The following is a 17,422-nucleotide window of genomic DNA, read 5'->3' as shown; positions in this document are numbered from 1 at the left end:
CATCTACAAAGGAGCAGTTGCTCCACACAGAAGACGGATGAATAAAGACCCAGAGGCTTAAGGAAACCTGGTGTTTTCTGAGCCTTGTTAAATACATGTCTGTATGGCTGGAGCTCAGGGTCAGGTTGGGGAAAGTGGGAGCAGATTGGCAAGTCAGACCGTGATCAGCCCATGTGCCACTATGAAGATGGACTCAGTCCTGGAGACAACGGGAAGCTGTTGGGAAGAAACCGCAATGTCCCCAGGACCTGGTATAAAATGACTTCGAAATATGACTTGAACGTCTTCAAACTAGAGTTCGAGTCAACTTTGTTCTGAGCCAATATTATGTAGCAGTTTCTTTCATTCTTTTTTTCTTTTTCTTTTTTTTTTTTTTTTTTTTGAGCTGTGCCCATGACATGTAGACATTCCCAGGCTAGGGATCAAACCGTCGCCACAGCAGTAACCAGAGCTGCAGCAGTGACAACAATAGATCCTTAACCACTAGGCCACCAGGGAACTCCTATGATAGTTTTGAGCTTTGTTAATCTAGTGGTGATGCTTCTCAACTGACATACAGAATGCACTGTGCAAAATAGATATAAAGGCTGTTTGATGCAGAATGCTCAGCCCCATGACAGTGTTCCTATAAACATGGGATGTGGGGAATCAGTTTGCAAATCAAAGTTCTGCATTTCCAAAAGACTGAATAATTAAATGGGTATATCTGGGCTCTTCCTGTTAGAGTGTAACTTAGATATTGTCTTTGAAGAGTTCCTTCTACTCTACCTAGTATGACTTCTTCCATGAAGCGTCATTCAAAAGATGCTTGTGGCCTTGAGTCCAGTCTGCCTGGGTTTTAATCCTTCCAGTGAAGAGGAGGCATCCACGTTCTCCCACAACATATTCTCTAATTAAACAGCTTCATTCATTTCTTTGTCTTTTTAGGGCCCCACCTGCATATGGAGGTTCCCAGGCTAGGGGTCAAATCGGGGCTACAGCCGCCGGCCTACACCACAGACACAGCAACACCAGATCCGAGCCGCGTCTGTTACCTACACCACAGTTCAAGAGTAACCCTGGATCCTTAACCCACTGAGTGAGGCCAGGGATCGAACCCACATCCTCATGGATACAAGTTGGATTCGTTTCCGCTGTGCCACAACAGGAACTCCAACATGTATTCCAATTTGCCAATGTTGCCTCTTGAGAAATGTGATCCATCGCCAGAAAAGAGTACATTTCTTTTGCTACTTCTTGCCATTTATCATGAAAGGGCCTCATCAGGGGCTTTTCTGGTTAGCATTATCTTCAAATGTTTACGAATGGAATATCCATGAAGGAGAGAGGGACATAGCATCATAAAGCAGCTCAGCGTTAAACCAGATACTGCCTTGCTGTCTGATGGAACGCTGACATGTCCATCACAATGAAAACGGATAGATTGTCAAGATGGCCAGGCATTTTTTTGTGCATGGAAAAATAAGAATCTGTAACAGTGAGGGAAACAGAGCGGAGGCTCTGTGTCTGTGGGATGAATAAAGCAGAAGGCCGCCTACCACGGGAAAAGGATGTAGCTTTCGTGTGGGGATCTCAGGTTTGTTCAGCCCTAAGTGCTTCCAGTCTTGAAGAAATGTGGGCTTGAGTGTGGCAAGAGGGATCCAGGGAATGGGAGACACTGAAGCCTTTGCCGCTGTCCCTACGGTGGTGCTGGCTTTACGCCAGGACCCTGGTTTCTACGCAGAAAGGTGGATGTGTACTCAAGTTTATTGTTTCACATGGACGTGGTGGGGCAGGGAGGAAAGAAATGTTTCAGGACAAGATCATTCTGGGCGATGGAGCATCAGCATAATATTCTCTGGGCTGATACCACAAAACACTTCCCCTTAACACACAGGCCTAGGAGAGGCTGCTGCCGTCGACGCCCAGAGACCTTCCTCCCCTGGCCACCTTGTTCCCTTCATCGTACAAGTTTAGTGTCTGAAGACCTTTCTTTTTTTCTTCAAAAAGTATTTGAAAAGAATATAGGTGGAGGCTACCTTAGATAAGAAAAATTGCTGACCTAGGGGCAGTCAAATCCAGCTCTTAATCCTTGAAAAGCTAGGTAAAAAGTCGGCACTGAGTTTGAATCTCAGGAGGTGTTAAGTCACCTTGGGGGTGTGTGAAGAAGGGCAGAGGCCAGGAGGCTGTTTCTGAGTGTACACACGTCTGTGTGTGTGCACGTTCATGTGCATGTGTGTATGTGTGTGTAGCCAGAGACCCTGGAACAAGCAACTTAAGAATTCAACAGTTTTCTCCAAAAGTGAAGGAGAGATTTTTTTTTTTTTTTTGTCTTTTCAGGGCCACACCAGTCAGAATACGGGGGTTCTCAGGCTAAGGGTCTAATCGGAGCTACAGCTGTTACCTACACCACAGTTCAGAGTAACCCTGGATCCTTAACCCACTGAGTGAGGCCAGGGATTGAACCCTCAACCTCATGGTTCTCAGTCAGATTCGATAATCATTGTGCCACGGCAGGAGCTCCAGGAGTGATTTCTAATAACTGATGATCCGGCCTTGTTATACCTTTTGGAGAAATACAGTTCTACATTGATTTCTTTGATAGATGGAATTATTATGCAAAAATATGCACTATTACTTTCTTAACTACTGAGCAGAAAGACCAAGCAATACTCACATCAACTGCTTATTTTAATGTCAAATGTTTATTTCTATGTCATAGTTGCCTCAGCACAATTTGCAAAAGAAAGGAATCCAAAAAAAAAAAGATTTATTTATTTTTTTTGTCAGGATATTTTCTCTGCAGTTGTAAGAAAGAAAATAAACACCTTGGTACCAGAATTACCATTTCTTTCATATCAGTCTAATAAGTTGCATCTAAATAGTTTCCTTGGGTGTCACTTTTTTTTTTTTTTAAGGATGGAAGAATATCCACAGGACAAAAAATGTTTGAATTCATCAAAATAAATGTGGGATAGTCTTTGTCAGAGAATATATCTAGAACATGTTTGTTTTGGTACCCTATATCGCTAATTGCCATTTTCTTATTATTTAATATAACAGGCATATTTTATTACATAAAACAAAGTGCACTGAAAATGAACGATGTCAGAAACAAACTGAAATTTGGTGTATGGGAAATCTCCAGGTGATTAGATATTAGCTGAAGCGCCGGTATACAAATTTTGTTATCGATACAAATGCAACTCTCTTCTGGAACGAAAATGCACTTAGCAGCTTAGTTCCTTTTGATTTAGCAGATAGGGCATCCAATACAACTGAAACAACCTGATTACAATATTTTTTTTCAATACAAAGGAATGCTCTGGTGTCTTAACTGGCTCCCACATTCGAGGGAGCCGGAAGGTGGCATTTGCTCTTTGAATATGATTCTCTTGTCTGATTTGAGACACAAATCCACCAGGATTCTTACAGCCAAAGTAGGCGCCACACCTTGGATCACGAGGCCCTCAGAGAAGCCAGTTAAAGTAAATCTGTGATGCGTGGTGGTGGGCCCAGCATCCGGAAGGTGGCATGGTGGTTGTGCCCAGAAATCCCTTTAGCAGACTCAGGGAAACGATGAGCGTTCTTTTAAGTTCATGCACATTTTATTGAGTAGTAATATAAAATGCTTTTGTTTTCTTTGTTATTGTTACAAGTGCATGCTTTGATTGCCAACATTTCAGAAGTCAAATTACAAAGGCAAGGCTTTAGGCTGTAGTGAATTACTTGGGCACTTATACAATTGTTAAAAAATATGAATGGATTTTTGTTGTTGTTTTCAGAATGAACCAGTTGTAACCCGTAACTGATATACAAAGGGAAAAAAGGTGAAAAAAGAACGTATTTGGTGGCACATGACAGAACGGAACAAAAGAACTAAACCGTTAATGACATTAACAGTTACCATGCATTTAGAGTTTCACATGTAACTACAAACTTATTTAAATTTCACAAGGTTTGCTAAACATGCTAACCATCTATGTGTGTACTGACAAGCTTATGTTAAAAACGTTTAAGAATACTCTCCCCTTTAGATTTTTTCAAAGCTTTTTTTTGATTACAAAATTTCAAAGGCATTAAGCATTTCAGAGAATATAAAGGACGCCAGTATACATACATTTCCAGTATATGTCAGACCACTAAGCGCATTACAGTCCCATAGAGGCCGAAACAGCCATTTTTTTTTTTTTTCTTAAAAAACATGCATAGGCAGATTTTTTTTTTTTTTTACAGAATATAGATGCTTTATCACTGTACTTAATATGGTGTCTTGTTTACTATACTTAAAAATGCACCACTCATAAATATTTAATTCAGCAAGCCACAACCAAGACTTGATTTATCAACAAAAACCCCTAAATATAAACAGCAAAAATAAGATAGATGTAATTATTCCAGTTTTTTAAAACTTAAAGAAAAGGTACTCATTGCCAAAGTAATAAGATACGTGTTATATGGGAAGAAGGGCATTCAAGCACACTAAAGAAACCTGAGGTAAGCATAATCTGTACAAAATTAAACTGTCCTTTTTGGCATTGAACAAATTTGCAACATTCTTTTTTTTTTTTTTTCTTTTTCTGCTTTTTTTTTTTTTTTTTAAGACTGCCTAATTCATTTTATAGCCATTGTCTGACAAGAGTAGCAAAACATTATCAATAAATAGTCCTTATTTAGTTTGTACATCATTTTGTTAAAAATGTTTGATGTCATCCATTTTTAGTGCTGCGACTGTAAACGTACAATAGAGTAAGAAATTAGACAAAGTTTTCGTGTCCAGTAACATAATAAAAGACCTTTCATTAACCTATCTAGAAGTCCCCAATGCAGTAGGAAAACATGTTCATTCCCCTAACATTGCAGTATAGACTAGCATGAGCTTTCTTTAAAAATTTTTTTTTTCCTATAAGCATTTTTTAAAAGGCATACCCCAAAGAGGTGTTTAATCACCACCCCCACCAAAATATAGTTTAGTATCTCTCTCCCTCTTTTTTAATGATAGTGTAAACTGAATCCAACTCCTGGCCCCAGAGCAAGTAAGCTACCATCAGAGGCAAGAACATCCAACTGCTGATATGCAGCCATCCCCATCATGCCCTGCAGCTCAACAAAAAAAAAAAAAAAAAAAAAAAAAAAAAGAAAAGAAAAAAAAAGTGAACAGGAAGTGGTCACTGGATATTGCTGCTATTACTGCCATTGCTGTCCGTGCCGTTAGTCTCTGAGGCGAGAGCCTTGTTGATGGAGTTAAGGTTGGCGTCGGAGGGCATGGCATCTCTGCGAGGTGGCATCCTCTCGTTAATTCGGTCTAAGCCCTTGGCCTCCTCGAAGCTAGTGATCTTATGTTGTGGTGAAAATCCTTTGATAGCTAAACAGAAAATCATTAAAAAAAAGAAGAATCGGGTTAGCCAGAGGAACACAAAGGGCACAGCTGTTGCATCAGGTGATGTTAGAGATTTCGCAGTGAGAGAGGGCATCCTTTACTAGAGAACAAAGTGACCGGACCTGAACACAACACAACAGTCTCCTTACCATACCCGGAGGCAACCGAGAGGTTTGGTAACAGCCACTGTCTCTTGCCAACCAAAATGTCCTCTTGAAGTTAGTAAGACGTAAACGTTTCTCTTGTCTTCATGAGAGTTTAGATCAACAAAATCTGAAGTGGGTATGTAAAGAGGAAGGCTACTACCAGGGAGAGGTCTCTAGAACCAGCATCAACTGGCCACATCGTTGGCACAATTACTGTATCAAATGCCCTAACCTGGAAAGCCTGGAAATCGCCCTACTTTGACTATTCTATTGCGCTCATAACGGTAAATTCAATAGAATCAGCAGAACCTAGCAAAGAGCTTAGGGCAGAAGCTCAAAGGGGCTATAAAAGGGATGAGCTTGGGGCACTTCCATGCCATCTCAGGATCCCAGAAAGACTTTCTTGGCAAACAACTCAATAGTGGCATGAAAAAAATGACATTATTAACTCCTGCTTCTACACTCAACTTTGGAAGCAACTGGAGTGGGTGACAAGGTAAAAGAAACTCAGAAAAATCAAGATCGGATCATTAAGTAAAAAACTCGTGCCTTCCCTTTGTCAGTGAACAGGTGAAACTGATGTTCATCTGGTCCATTACTGCCTAAATCAAAGAAAAACTCTTTCTTCGTAGATCAGTGTAGTTGGAAGTGATGGTTCAAGAATAACAAGGGGAAAATGCTTTTGGCAACTTTTAGCAAAAATGAATGGGCATGGTTTGGGCCTTATTCAATGAAAACATGGTATTCTCAAAGGAGAGCATTGACACTTGATTTTTTTTCGATAACCCTAGTGTGCTCCAGGGATAGGTAAGGCGTTTGTGTAAGAAACTTAGTGATTTTTTTCAGTAGGTGCACCAACCAGTCAGCTGAAAATAAAGGACGTAAATGGGGAACCAATGACACCAGTTTGATTTACTCCCTGTGAAAGTGCAAGGCAGACACTGAAGGGCCAATCGCCAAGGCTGAATTGGGCTGCATCTCCATGGCTGATGAAGGACAATTTCATTGTACCTTTATCCTTCCTATCCTATTTGAGAAAAAAAGGAAAGCAGTTTCAAGCTGAAACTTTGCCAGCCACTCCCACACAAATGCGCAGTGCCTTTCATTAGTATGGATGAGGTTCTTCAAAGGTAGACACAGTTGATTCCAAACTCATTAAACGACGAGAAACAGTTGGTTCCCCCTCTGCATTTTAAAGGTTAGCATCATGGTGATTAGTCAACTATGAGAGGAAGAAGATGGGGAAAGGGGAAAGACCAAGGCCCAAAGCAAAGCTTCTTAATTCTTCTCTAATTCAGTCATAAATTGCAAAATAATAGACCTGTCTAAGGAGCACCCACCCTGAAAACTAACTCCATGATTTTTGAGGGATGAAAGTAGTACTCGATTGATTTCTAAACTACTGTGACCATCATTTCGTCACAAGTTAATGACTATAAAAAGTTTGGCATCATAACTGATGAAGCCATTGTATGAATCGAAATCATAAAAGAGGAATCTCTTTTTTAAGTTGTTTGAGATTTTAAAAGCCAATAGGGTGGGAGCATAGAAATTCAAAATCCGGGGAGAACAATGGCTATGTCCACAGTGGGGCTCCATTTCTAATCATTTCTGTCTAACCTGGTCTGGAAGAATGCGTGCTCTGCTGTAGTTGCTGGTCAGACAATGGGTATTAGCAATTTACACTGGTAGTATACTTAACACAACACAGAGTCACAGAAACCACAGAAAACAGCCAAACTATCAACAAGAATGCACACTGCAGATTAGAATTTGCCAAGAGGAATAGAGAATTCCCACATAAATAGCAGTTTGTTCACTGCTATTTAGGAAGCAGTTGTATTTTCTCTTACAGTGCTATCGTTTTCCCCTACTGTGTCCAAATCGTGTACAAATTACAGAGTCTAAAGTGGCACTTTTTAATATCATATCAAAGGACCATTATCACACAATTTTGGGAACAATAAAACATTACCTTGCAAGAACAAAATACAACTGAAGAATTTTGTTTTAAAGGGGAACTTCGAATTATTCTTTTTAAAATTTCCAGTGGGTGTGGTATGTATGATATTAAAAACTCTTTGGCTAGGCAGTTCTCTCATAACTCAATGTTGAAAAAAAGGCTTGATTCAACAGTAACTGCTGGAGGGTCCTCTCTGCTGTCCTCGAGCAGTGCTAGGACACAGTCACTGATGTCCACGTCTTGTTTGTCCAGAAGCGCCCAGCACAGTGCCTGGTGCAAAGCAGACACTCTGTGGACATTAACCAATCGAGTGAGGACTCCATATTCACTGTGCTTGTTACCGGCCACTTCCACAGACACTAGATGATTTTGAACTTGTCAAAATATTTTGCTGGTGCTATCTGTCCTACAGATACCAGTACATTAAAATTTCATAAGGTTAGCGGAACTGTTTATCTCTTACACAACTGTCTCTTGTTGGAATATTTTTTAGAGACATAAATTAATATTGAACTACAACAAAGCACTATTCAAATGAACTTTCTATTTTTTCTTTTGCTAGAAATTTCTGAAGACTAGGCTTAATAAAACTACTTTTTTATTCTCTCCTTTTTGGTGCTGACTGAAAGTGATTTGAGGGAGGGACATGGTTCAGCTCAAAGAATATTGTTGTATCCATTATTTGTCAAAACAGCTGCCATAACCCCCACCCCACATCATTCAAGATATATAGTCCTTTTGTTTTCTGTGATTGTACTAGGATCATTGTATACAAAGTCAAACATAGCTTTAAGGAAAAAAAAAAAAAAACAAACAAACAAACCAGAAAAGGACATTTTCCCCTTTAAAGCAAGAACATTTTGGTTAATACTGAGCCACAACTGTTAGCCCAACACCCACACACTCTGTACAAGCTACAGCAAAAGAAAAAAAAGAAAGAAAGAAAAGAAAAAAGAAAGAAAAAAGAAAGAAAAAAAAAGAAAAGAAGAAAAAGAAAAAAAAAAAGAAAAGAAAGAAAGAAATGAATACACCCAGCAGAGCCCTTATCTGTTGCAGGTACAACAGAAAGGGGACTGGCCAATTTACCTTCATCAGCCTCAATAGCCTCAACAGTAGCTGAAGAGAAGAAAGGGGGTGCAAAATGAATGAGAAAAATGAGCAGAGGATTTTTAACTCTAAGAACAAATCAGTGACGATCAAGGGAGCTAAGAGGATTAATGTTCCTGTAAGTGCTGGATTCTGGCATAGACAACAACAACAAAAATGCTAAACTGAAAGGAAAAAAAAAAAAAAAATCACAAGGAAAATGAGAAGTTTATGATCTGGATACAGCTATCTGAGTGAACCGCTTTGGATTTTGCTAAATAAACAACAAAATGATCAGCCCTTTAGAAAAACACTCAGGGAAGGCTTTTTTTTTTTTTTTAAAGACTGAATCTACAAGGGACCAGCTCAATGTGCATGTGACTCACACGAAGTATGATAAATCCACTGCTTTAATTGGTGACTGATAGTTTTAAAATGCCCCTTCCCCCAAAAATGGCAAACGTGAAGGTCACCATAATGTCAGTAGAATAATTCACACTATTTAATATTAAATGGCATGATCTCCTAGTGGGATGGACAAGCAGGGGGGACATAAATTTAGAGGAAGAATAAAATCAGTGGGTCTGAGTCGATAACACATGTGACTTTAAAGACAAACACTGAGCATGTTTGGAGTGGTAAGCAAGAAGGGAAAGGAAAGGAATGGGATAGCCTGGATGTCTTCTGCCAGGCAACCCAGTTTAAAAATCAGTTTTCCTCACAGGAATATCATTTTTGGAAACAAAAAAATCTTGAAATGTTACAATCAAATGGTAACATGCCAGTAGCAGCAATAATTCTATCAAAATTTTAAAGAAAAGAGTCTAAATACTGACACCTCAGCATATTTCAGAGGCAAAACTTTAAACACCCATTGCTTTATCAGCGATTTCTATAATAAGGTTAGGGACTGTGCTCTCACTACACAGGTGTATGGGTCTTTCTACGTTACTAAGGCTAGGGGATATTTCCTTAAGTGCTAAAATGCAACACTTGTCTGTTACTGCAAAGTGTTTAATATTAAAATCCTACCCCTTGACTTTAATTTGCATATTTCTTATAATTTAAGGCTTTAAAACTAGAGCAACTGCCAAATGTGCGCTATGAGTTCCTTACAGTGCATTCTAAATTCCTTACGATAAAAATGTAGAAGGGTTACCACCATGGAGAAAAGCTAAATAGTAAAACTTTAAGCAGGTTCCCCTTTTAGACAAATTAAGGGGCATCAGCCAATGACTTCTGAAATTGTTTTAATGTAAATGGCTTAAAATATATACTGATGTTTCAGATTCTCGGGACTAATAAGGTTCTGAACCTTATGTCTGCCATGTGTGTACGTGTTTGTGATGTGAGTTCAACACAGAATGACAAACCAATGGATTTAAAATAAAACAACAGAAAAGGAAACTGAATAACCCAAGTTAAAATACAGGTGAACATCTGGAAACAAAACAAAGAACCGTAAGAACTTAGGTAACTTTAAAAATAAAGCAAAAAAACCTGGAACTGCACCAGCACTGACATATTAGAAATATATACTGTCCATTATTAAGTGTATTTGTCTAAAGCAACTGCGGCCCATAGTTTCTGATAATACATCTGCTGTACCTTAAAACTGCTTATCAGAAACCATGCAGATTTCAGTCAATTAGGTAGTGGTGCATTTGGTGCATTAAAATGATCCAATTATGCTAATGTTCTTAGAGAGCTCGTTTATCTTGGTGGGAAATTTTTTGTGTTTTTTTTTTAATTATTAAATAATTTTTAGCGATAAATTAAAGGAGGGACTTAATTCAACACTGTGGTATTTTCCTGCCTTCATTTAGTAAGTTTTTTTTTTTTTTTTTTTTTTTTGTGGTAACTCAAAGACACTGATGTTGGAATAAATTCATATGAAAACAGAGGTTTACATGTGATTATTTATATATTATATACTATATTGATTCATGAGGGTGGATATCACTCTCTATGTAAAAGAGGTGCATCTACATAACATAACTGTAAGAATACCAGAATCTTCTAAACTGAGGGACAGGGATAGAAAAGAAAACACACAAAAAAAGATTCAGGGAAAGATACAGGAAAATAAGCAAGAGGCTGAGATTATTTTTAAGATGCTATAGTGTATTTTTGTTTTCATTTTTTTTTCTGGAAAATTCTAATCCAAAAGCAAAATTTCTGTCGAGTATGCTAAAACTGGACTCTATTTAACGATGATGTTCATTAAAATAATTAACAAAAGTAGCAAAAGTAAAAGAGCATTTTGAGTGGGCTGTCGAATATGGGAGCCGCTAGCCACATGTGGTGGCTAGTTAGATCAAATTCATGAAAATCAGATAAAATCAAAAGTTCAGTTTCCCAGTTGTACCAGCTACATTTCAAGTGCTCGATAGCCATACACTGCCAGTGGCTTCTGTGCAGATATAAAAATTTCCATCATCACAGAAAGTTCTCCCGGGCAGCACTCATTCAGAAAACTACAGATTTTAATACAAAATCTCTATTTCTCTATTTTTGAGGAAACGTTTCCATCCATTTTCAAAAATGAAATATGATTCTACTCAGTCTCCTGTGTTTTAAAGGACTTAGGCCAGAGAAGACACCTACAGCTTTGATTTTTAAACACGTGGATAACAAAACCAGGCTTTTTATACTCTTCGTCCATTCTCTGCTAACCCTAGACTTGGAAGGGTTTATTTATATGTGTCTGTGTTTATTTCTTTAGTCAAATAGGTACATTTAATAAAAATGTGATTAAAAAGTTGTTTTTAGCCATGGCGTGGCTCCAAGTGGTCAGTCAAACCTGTTGTGAATGCGGGTGACCTGAATGAGGTGTCTCAGCGCGAGGCCTGAAATCAGGGTTAATGTGCAAATGAGCAGATGAGGGAGGTGGAGTAGGGACCACATTCCGGGGAATGAGGGACCTGCTGAGTGGGACCTGACTGGCCACGCTGATGGGGGGGCCGGGGCTGGATTTCAGCCTTTCTTCCAGGTGAGAAGAACTGAAGACCAAGACCGAGTTTGCATGGATGAATAAATCAGGGCTCTAATGACACAGCTGGCTGAGGTGCCCACACAGTCACACCAATGGGCCTGCTTACCGCTTTGCAGGGTTTGCTTCCCTCCAGAAAGCACTCCGCTGGGGAGCATGCCTGTGGGCGTCAGGCCTTTCAGCGTCAGCACACTCTCACTCTCTTCTCTGCAAAGACACAACCACGGGGAGCCTTTACCTTTCATTTTCTTTAAAGAAAAAGACTTAAAGGGAAAGATGTAGCAAAGAATTCACATTTACCTTTACCCTGGCTCTCTTGATCTTTTTTTTTTTTTTTTTTTTTTTTTTTTAACTTTAAAACCTACTCTATGTCCATACATTCACATAGAAGTAATGTTATGTTAAGGACATGACCGCTAAGATTAATATACAATTGTGGAGGTTTGGTCCCTTGGAATACTGAAGACATGGAAAACAATTCTGATTTTGTAAGCAGGCATCATGATTTGTGGGCATCCTCCATGACACCAAATTCTGTTACCAAAGAAGAGCCGTGGTGAGAGCTGTTTTAAGTTTTCCAGCCAAAGCTCAGCAAAAATAAGTGGAGCAGATTTGACTTGGGAAAGAAAACAGGAGAGTATAAGTATGTATACACCAGAGCCACAACAATGTCGGATTCTAGTGGCATCTGCGATTGATGCCATTGCTTGCGGCAACGCAGGATCCCTAACTCACTGAGCTAGGCCAGGGACTGAACCTGCATCCTCATGCAGACAACACTGGGTTCTTAACCCACTGAGCCACAACAGGAACTCCATCAATAGCTTCTTAAATTCTCTGACACCCTTAGGTCATCTTGCTCCCTGGTCTTCACTCTGTCATTACATGTACGTGTCCACATGGGTTAGCATATGCCTCTCATCCTGTAAAAACCATTCATGATGCCTTGATGCCTAAACACCAAAAATTACATGCTTTCCCATGGTAATCAAGTTCAAGGAGCATGTGGGCTTAAATACGCTTTCAGCCTCATCGTTGAGTAGATCCCATAGCCACCTTCATGTCTTACTACCCAGCTCTTCTAAATACTCAAGTTCATTGACTACATAGTTCACTTTCAAGTCCAATTCTCCTGCTTACTCACGGAGTGAGTCTGGACACGTTGGAGTCTTTCAGTTTCAGTTTCCTCACTGAGGTCCCCTCAACCTTGCAAGCTTGCTGTGTGGCTTCCTCTCCCTTGCGGACACCATGAGGCAGGTCGCACCTGGCCCTTAACGAGCACCCTGGACAACACTGTTCTTAGGTCCTTAGGATCCTGAGGATTTCTCGGCTGCCAGGAATGCCTCCCACCTAGCAGAGTCCAGCACTCCACCAATGGCAACCTCTTCACAAACACTCCTTTCCGCAAGCAGAAGAGCTCCTCCTGTCCGCTTCCACTGCAGCGCATCTCTTCATGTACTTGGCACCCATCCCACGGTTTTATATGAGTTTATTTTCTATGTGTCTGGCCTTCCAGTTCGGTATCCTCTTGGCCTAATGCAGTTTACGGTACACATTTCCTAATGCTCAGTCACGACTTACTCTTCTTGAGAGACGACCGCCCTGTAGTCTACAAATTTATGACAGATGCCTTTATTATAGGAAAGCAATGCAATTTACCTTGTTTGTCTCGTCTATCAATATGCGCAACCTTAATCGAGGTTAACTGATCATCACTGTGTTCAAATGGACCATTTCTCGGCTGGGAATAATTGCATTTTATGTACCAACAGGCAGGGGACTAGAGTGACATTCCAGTTGTGACACCTATCTATGATGCTGTGGCACTGCTCCTGTACCTGCATGTGGTTTGAAGACTAATACACAAAGAATTTTCTTTTATATTAAGAAAGGCTTCCCCGTTTTTTCCTAAATGTACATTCACTTGGAAATTATGGAACTGTTTTTATTTATCCTGAGAGAGACTTCAGAGAGAAAAAGAAGTAAGTGCATTTATTGGTAGTTTTGAGTCACGACAAATAAGCAGGTGTTTATGCAGAGGGACCACCTGAGTTTATAATCTTCATATAATCCTTTCCTCCCATAGGACATTTTCTATCCACATAAACCTCCTTGCTGGTCCTCAAAACTGCTAACTTTGTTTCTATCTAAGGATCTTTGTAACTGCTACTCCCTTTGTACACGTTTTCATTTTTTTCTTTTTTTCAATAGTTGCACTTGGGGCATGTAGAAGTTCCTGGGCCAGGGATGAAATTCAAGCCACAGGTGCGACCTACGCCGGATCCTTTAACTCACTGTGCCAGACCGGGGATTGAACCTGAGCCTTTGTAGACATCCGAGCAGCTGATGCACTATAGCGGGAACTCCCAGGTTCAGCACTCTCATTCCACATCTTCGTGACGGTCATCCCCATGCCTGCTCAAACACCAGACTCAAAAAGTTCCTTGTTGGCCCCATACTTGCTAGTGCCTCACCTCTCACTTGCTCTCTCCCTCCACTGCTTTGTATTTTCTTCCATGGTATATACTCACTGCTTTAAGTTTTATTAAATTTATTCTGAATGAGTGACTGAGTCCAGCAAATTCAGTTAGAAATGTCAAGCATTTGAGCAAAGGCAGCCTCATTCATTAGGCCGCAGGGAGCAAGTATGCTCTATTTTCAGCTTTAACACGACTTTGCAGATTTGGCTGCTGCTGCAGAGCTATTACTGGCTTTGATCTGGTGTCTTTGGGAAAAGATGATTGTGCTTTCATGCTTCTCATGGCTCCCTGCTTTTGGTATCAAAATCACTTAATCACTCTTTAGCAATTCTACCAAGAGTGGCATAGAAATAGCAAGAAGGAGAAATCAAGAGAGCCAGTGTAGCTATTCCATGAAAAAGAGTTGGAAAAAAAACCTGGCAAAAATTAGATTGTGAAATTATACAATGTGGAGATGGACTTGCTCCCGAGATATTCCCTTTCTTTTTTTTTTTTTTACCTTTTCTAGGGCTGCTCCCGCAGCATATGGAGGTTCCCAGGCTAGAGGTCAAATTGGAGCTGTAGCCGCCGGCCTACACCACAGCCACAGCAACGCGGGATCCGAGCTGCATCTGCGACCTACACCACAGCTCAAGGCAACCCACTGAGCAAGGCCAGGGACCGAACCTGCAACCTCAAGGTTCCTAGTCGGATTCGTTAACCACTGCACCACGACGGGAACACCGAGATATTCCTTTTTAATGTGTAATTGTGAACTGACTATATACTCCTCATGTATAATCACACTGTGTTTTAATCTTTTGAAGAGAAATATAGTTACTTTATATTATCCAGGCACATATCACTGGATTTTAGCAAAGAAAAGTGCAGTTAATTCTCTTCAAGAAAATACTTGTTTTCTAAGTCCATGCTTAATAACATGATTCATGATCTATTTAAAATAGAACTACTATACAGGAACTGAAACACCAAATAACTGTTTTTTCTCTCAATGGTTTATTAGAATAGTACAGATTCACACGAGCAAGCTTTATGGCTGATATTCATTTCCCAGAAATCGAGTGGAATGCACCTGATAAAGACGAAATTTAATCTTTTACCGCAAAGAGGGAACTGAAACGGACAAAGGATTACACTAGCTTTTCTATTTCATAACATGTTCAACCTCTTGCGAAGGAAACGTTTCAAAGTCCTGGAGCAGAGAGAGGGATACAGTGTGGAGGAGTCCGTTGAGAGGCTGTCTCTACAGAAATGATTTCGTGGATTTCAACCCGACTAAACGAGTGAGGAACTGACAACTCCATTAAAACATAATTCAGGAAAAGCAAAGCATTTCTAGTAAAATATTTAAATCACTGGCTTGAACGACTGAAATGTTACTGAGTGACAAACGATCAAAGCCAAACCAGAACCCAGGAACACGATCCCACCTGAGAACCGAGAACACTCTGGCCATCTTGCCGATCGCCCGAATCTTGTTCCTTATCACCTCCTTCCGGGCTGCGGCTGTTGCTCCTGGATTTCAAAAACAGAGTTGAGAAGTCAGGTGACTTTTTCTTTACCTCGCACTAGTGTACCAATTTACAGATATAACAGACTGTAGTAAGCCAAAGCAGGTCTGCTTTTTCCCCCCTCAAAGGACTTACCTGTAATTCAAGTCTAAAAGCCTATGCTTCCAGCCATGAATACTTGCCTGTGATTCTTCAGCGGTTCCGCAAATGCCAAAGAGCAACTTCTGAGATATTCCATGGGGCGGGGTAAAAGGCTAAATGAAAACTCACTGAGCAGATGGGATAGGCTTCTACCCCTTGGGTTCAATTTCCTTCTCTTCTGTTAATACAAGGGAACGTGCATGCGCAGGAAAAGGAAGTGAGTCACCAGGATTTTCTACTCATTTCTGGTCTCCATGCTGGGGAGACCACTTTAGGAAACTTATTGTTCGAAAGTTCTTCATTGGGAGTTCCCACTGTGGTGCACTGGGTTAAGGTCACAGCTGTGGCTTAGATTTGATCCCTGGTCCCAGAACTTCCGTGTGCCATGAGTGTAGCCAAAAAAGAAAGAAAAAGAAGTACTCCTTTGAAGTCATCAAACTAGGGAGTATCTTAACTCATGCTGTTCCCTGAAACATCTTTTATATAATTAATGGCCATAAAATATTTATTTTAAAACTTGTTACTCTTTTATCTTCTGGCTTGTTCATAAATTTGGAGAAAAAAGCAGAAAAGCACTGAACTGGATTTAGTGAGAAATGGTGGTACATGGTTTGTATTTTAGTAGTTATGTAAAAACACGTTACACATTGGTCTGTCTGAATAAGCTTTACTGCTGATTGCATTTTCAAAGTTAAAAAAATTATCAAAAAAAAAAAAAAAAAAAGGAGTTCACATTGTGGCACAGTGGTTAATGAATCCGACTAGGAACCATGAGGTTGCGGGTTCGGTCCCTGGCCTTGCTCAGTGGGTTAAGGATCCAGCGTTGCTGTGAGCTGTGGTGTAGGTTGCAGACTCGGCTCGGATCCCCGTGTTGCTGTGGCTCTGGCGTAGGCTGGTGGCTCTGGCTCCGATTCGACCCCTAGCCTGGGAACCTCCATATGCCGCAGGAGTGGCCCAAGAAATGGCAAAAAGACAAAAAAAAAAAAAAAAAAATTAATCCGCATACATATTCTTTTTAGACAATACCAGATAATATCAGAAATGTTCCTAATTTGAACAAATAGTTTAAGTTACATGATTTGTTCAGGGACTGGTCTGTGAGTGATAGTGTAAGTTTCAGTTTTTCTAACCATGATAAGAACAAGCTTTCTGACTTTTTTTTTTTTTTTTTTTTTTTCCTGCACTTATAGCATGAGGAAGTTCCCAGGGCCAGGAATTGAACCTGAGCCACAGCAGTGACAGTGCCAAATCCTTAACTGCTAGGCTACCAGGGAACTCCCAATTTCTGACCTTTTTTGGAAAGAAAGATTTCTGCTATTTCCTCTGATTTTTAAGAATTCAATGTGTATTCTTTTTCATTGTTTGAGAAAGGTCAAATGATTAATCACTGCCCTAACATTTCTGTAAGAGAGAAAATTCACCAATGCTCACACAGTTTTGAAATGGCTAGCAAAGGCCTCTACTTTTCTCTGCACCCCAAGAAAATGAAAACATAATGGGCCAGTTTTTTTTTTCTCCTGGGTGGGTTAATATGTCAGAGGTGATGCTAATGCATACCCAGCTAACATGACCATGGATATTCCTCAGAAGATGTGTACCAGGGAGCTGGTTTCTTTTCACCTTCTCTCTGACCTGAAAGCCCTCAAACGGCCCATATTTTTGTCCATTTCTTTTCCTCTACTGGCACTCACGCCATACAGGTATCCCCCAACACATCTGATTGACAGAACTTAGCACTGCCAGC

The 17,422-nt window shown here is 40.1% G+C and overlaps 1 protein-coding gene across 2 annotated transcripts in view; it reads right to left on the bottom strand.

Moving 5' to 3' along the window:
- Positions 1 to 2,665: 2,665 nt before the first annotated feature.
- Positions 2,666 to 17,422, bottom strand: part of PPP3CA (protein phosphatase 3 catalytic subunit alpha) — a 317,262-nt gene continuing 302,505 nt past the window's right edge. Inside the window, exons 11-14 of one of the 2 annotated variants that reach the window (XM_021100471.2) lie at positions 15,457 to 15,541; positions 11,656 to 11,753; positions 8,555 to 8,584; positions 2,666 to 5,344 (exon numbers count right to left, since the gene is read on the bottom strand). In XM_021100471.2, the coding sequence (XP_020956130.1) occupies positions 5,148 to 5,344; positions 8,555 to 8,584; positions 11,656 to 11,753; positions 15,457 to 15,541 (410 nt within the window). In that variant the 3' untranslated portion in view covers positions 2,666 to 5,147. 2 annotated transcript variants of the gene reach the window in all.

The sequence above is a fragment of the Sus scrofa genome, chromosome 8 (genome assembly GCF_054392235.1).
Source record: "Sus scrofa isolate SSC_HxYL_T2T_F1_AM1 chromosome 8, Sscrofa_HxYL_maternal_Yorkshire_Landrace_v2.0, whole genome shotgun sequence".
In the NCBI taxonomy this organism is placed as follows: domain Eukaryota; kingdom Metazoa; phylum Chordata; class Mammalia; order Artiodactyla; family Suidae; genus Sus; species Sus scrofa.
This window is presented reverse-complemented; position numbering and strand designations above follow the sequence as displayed.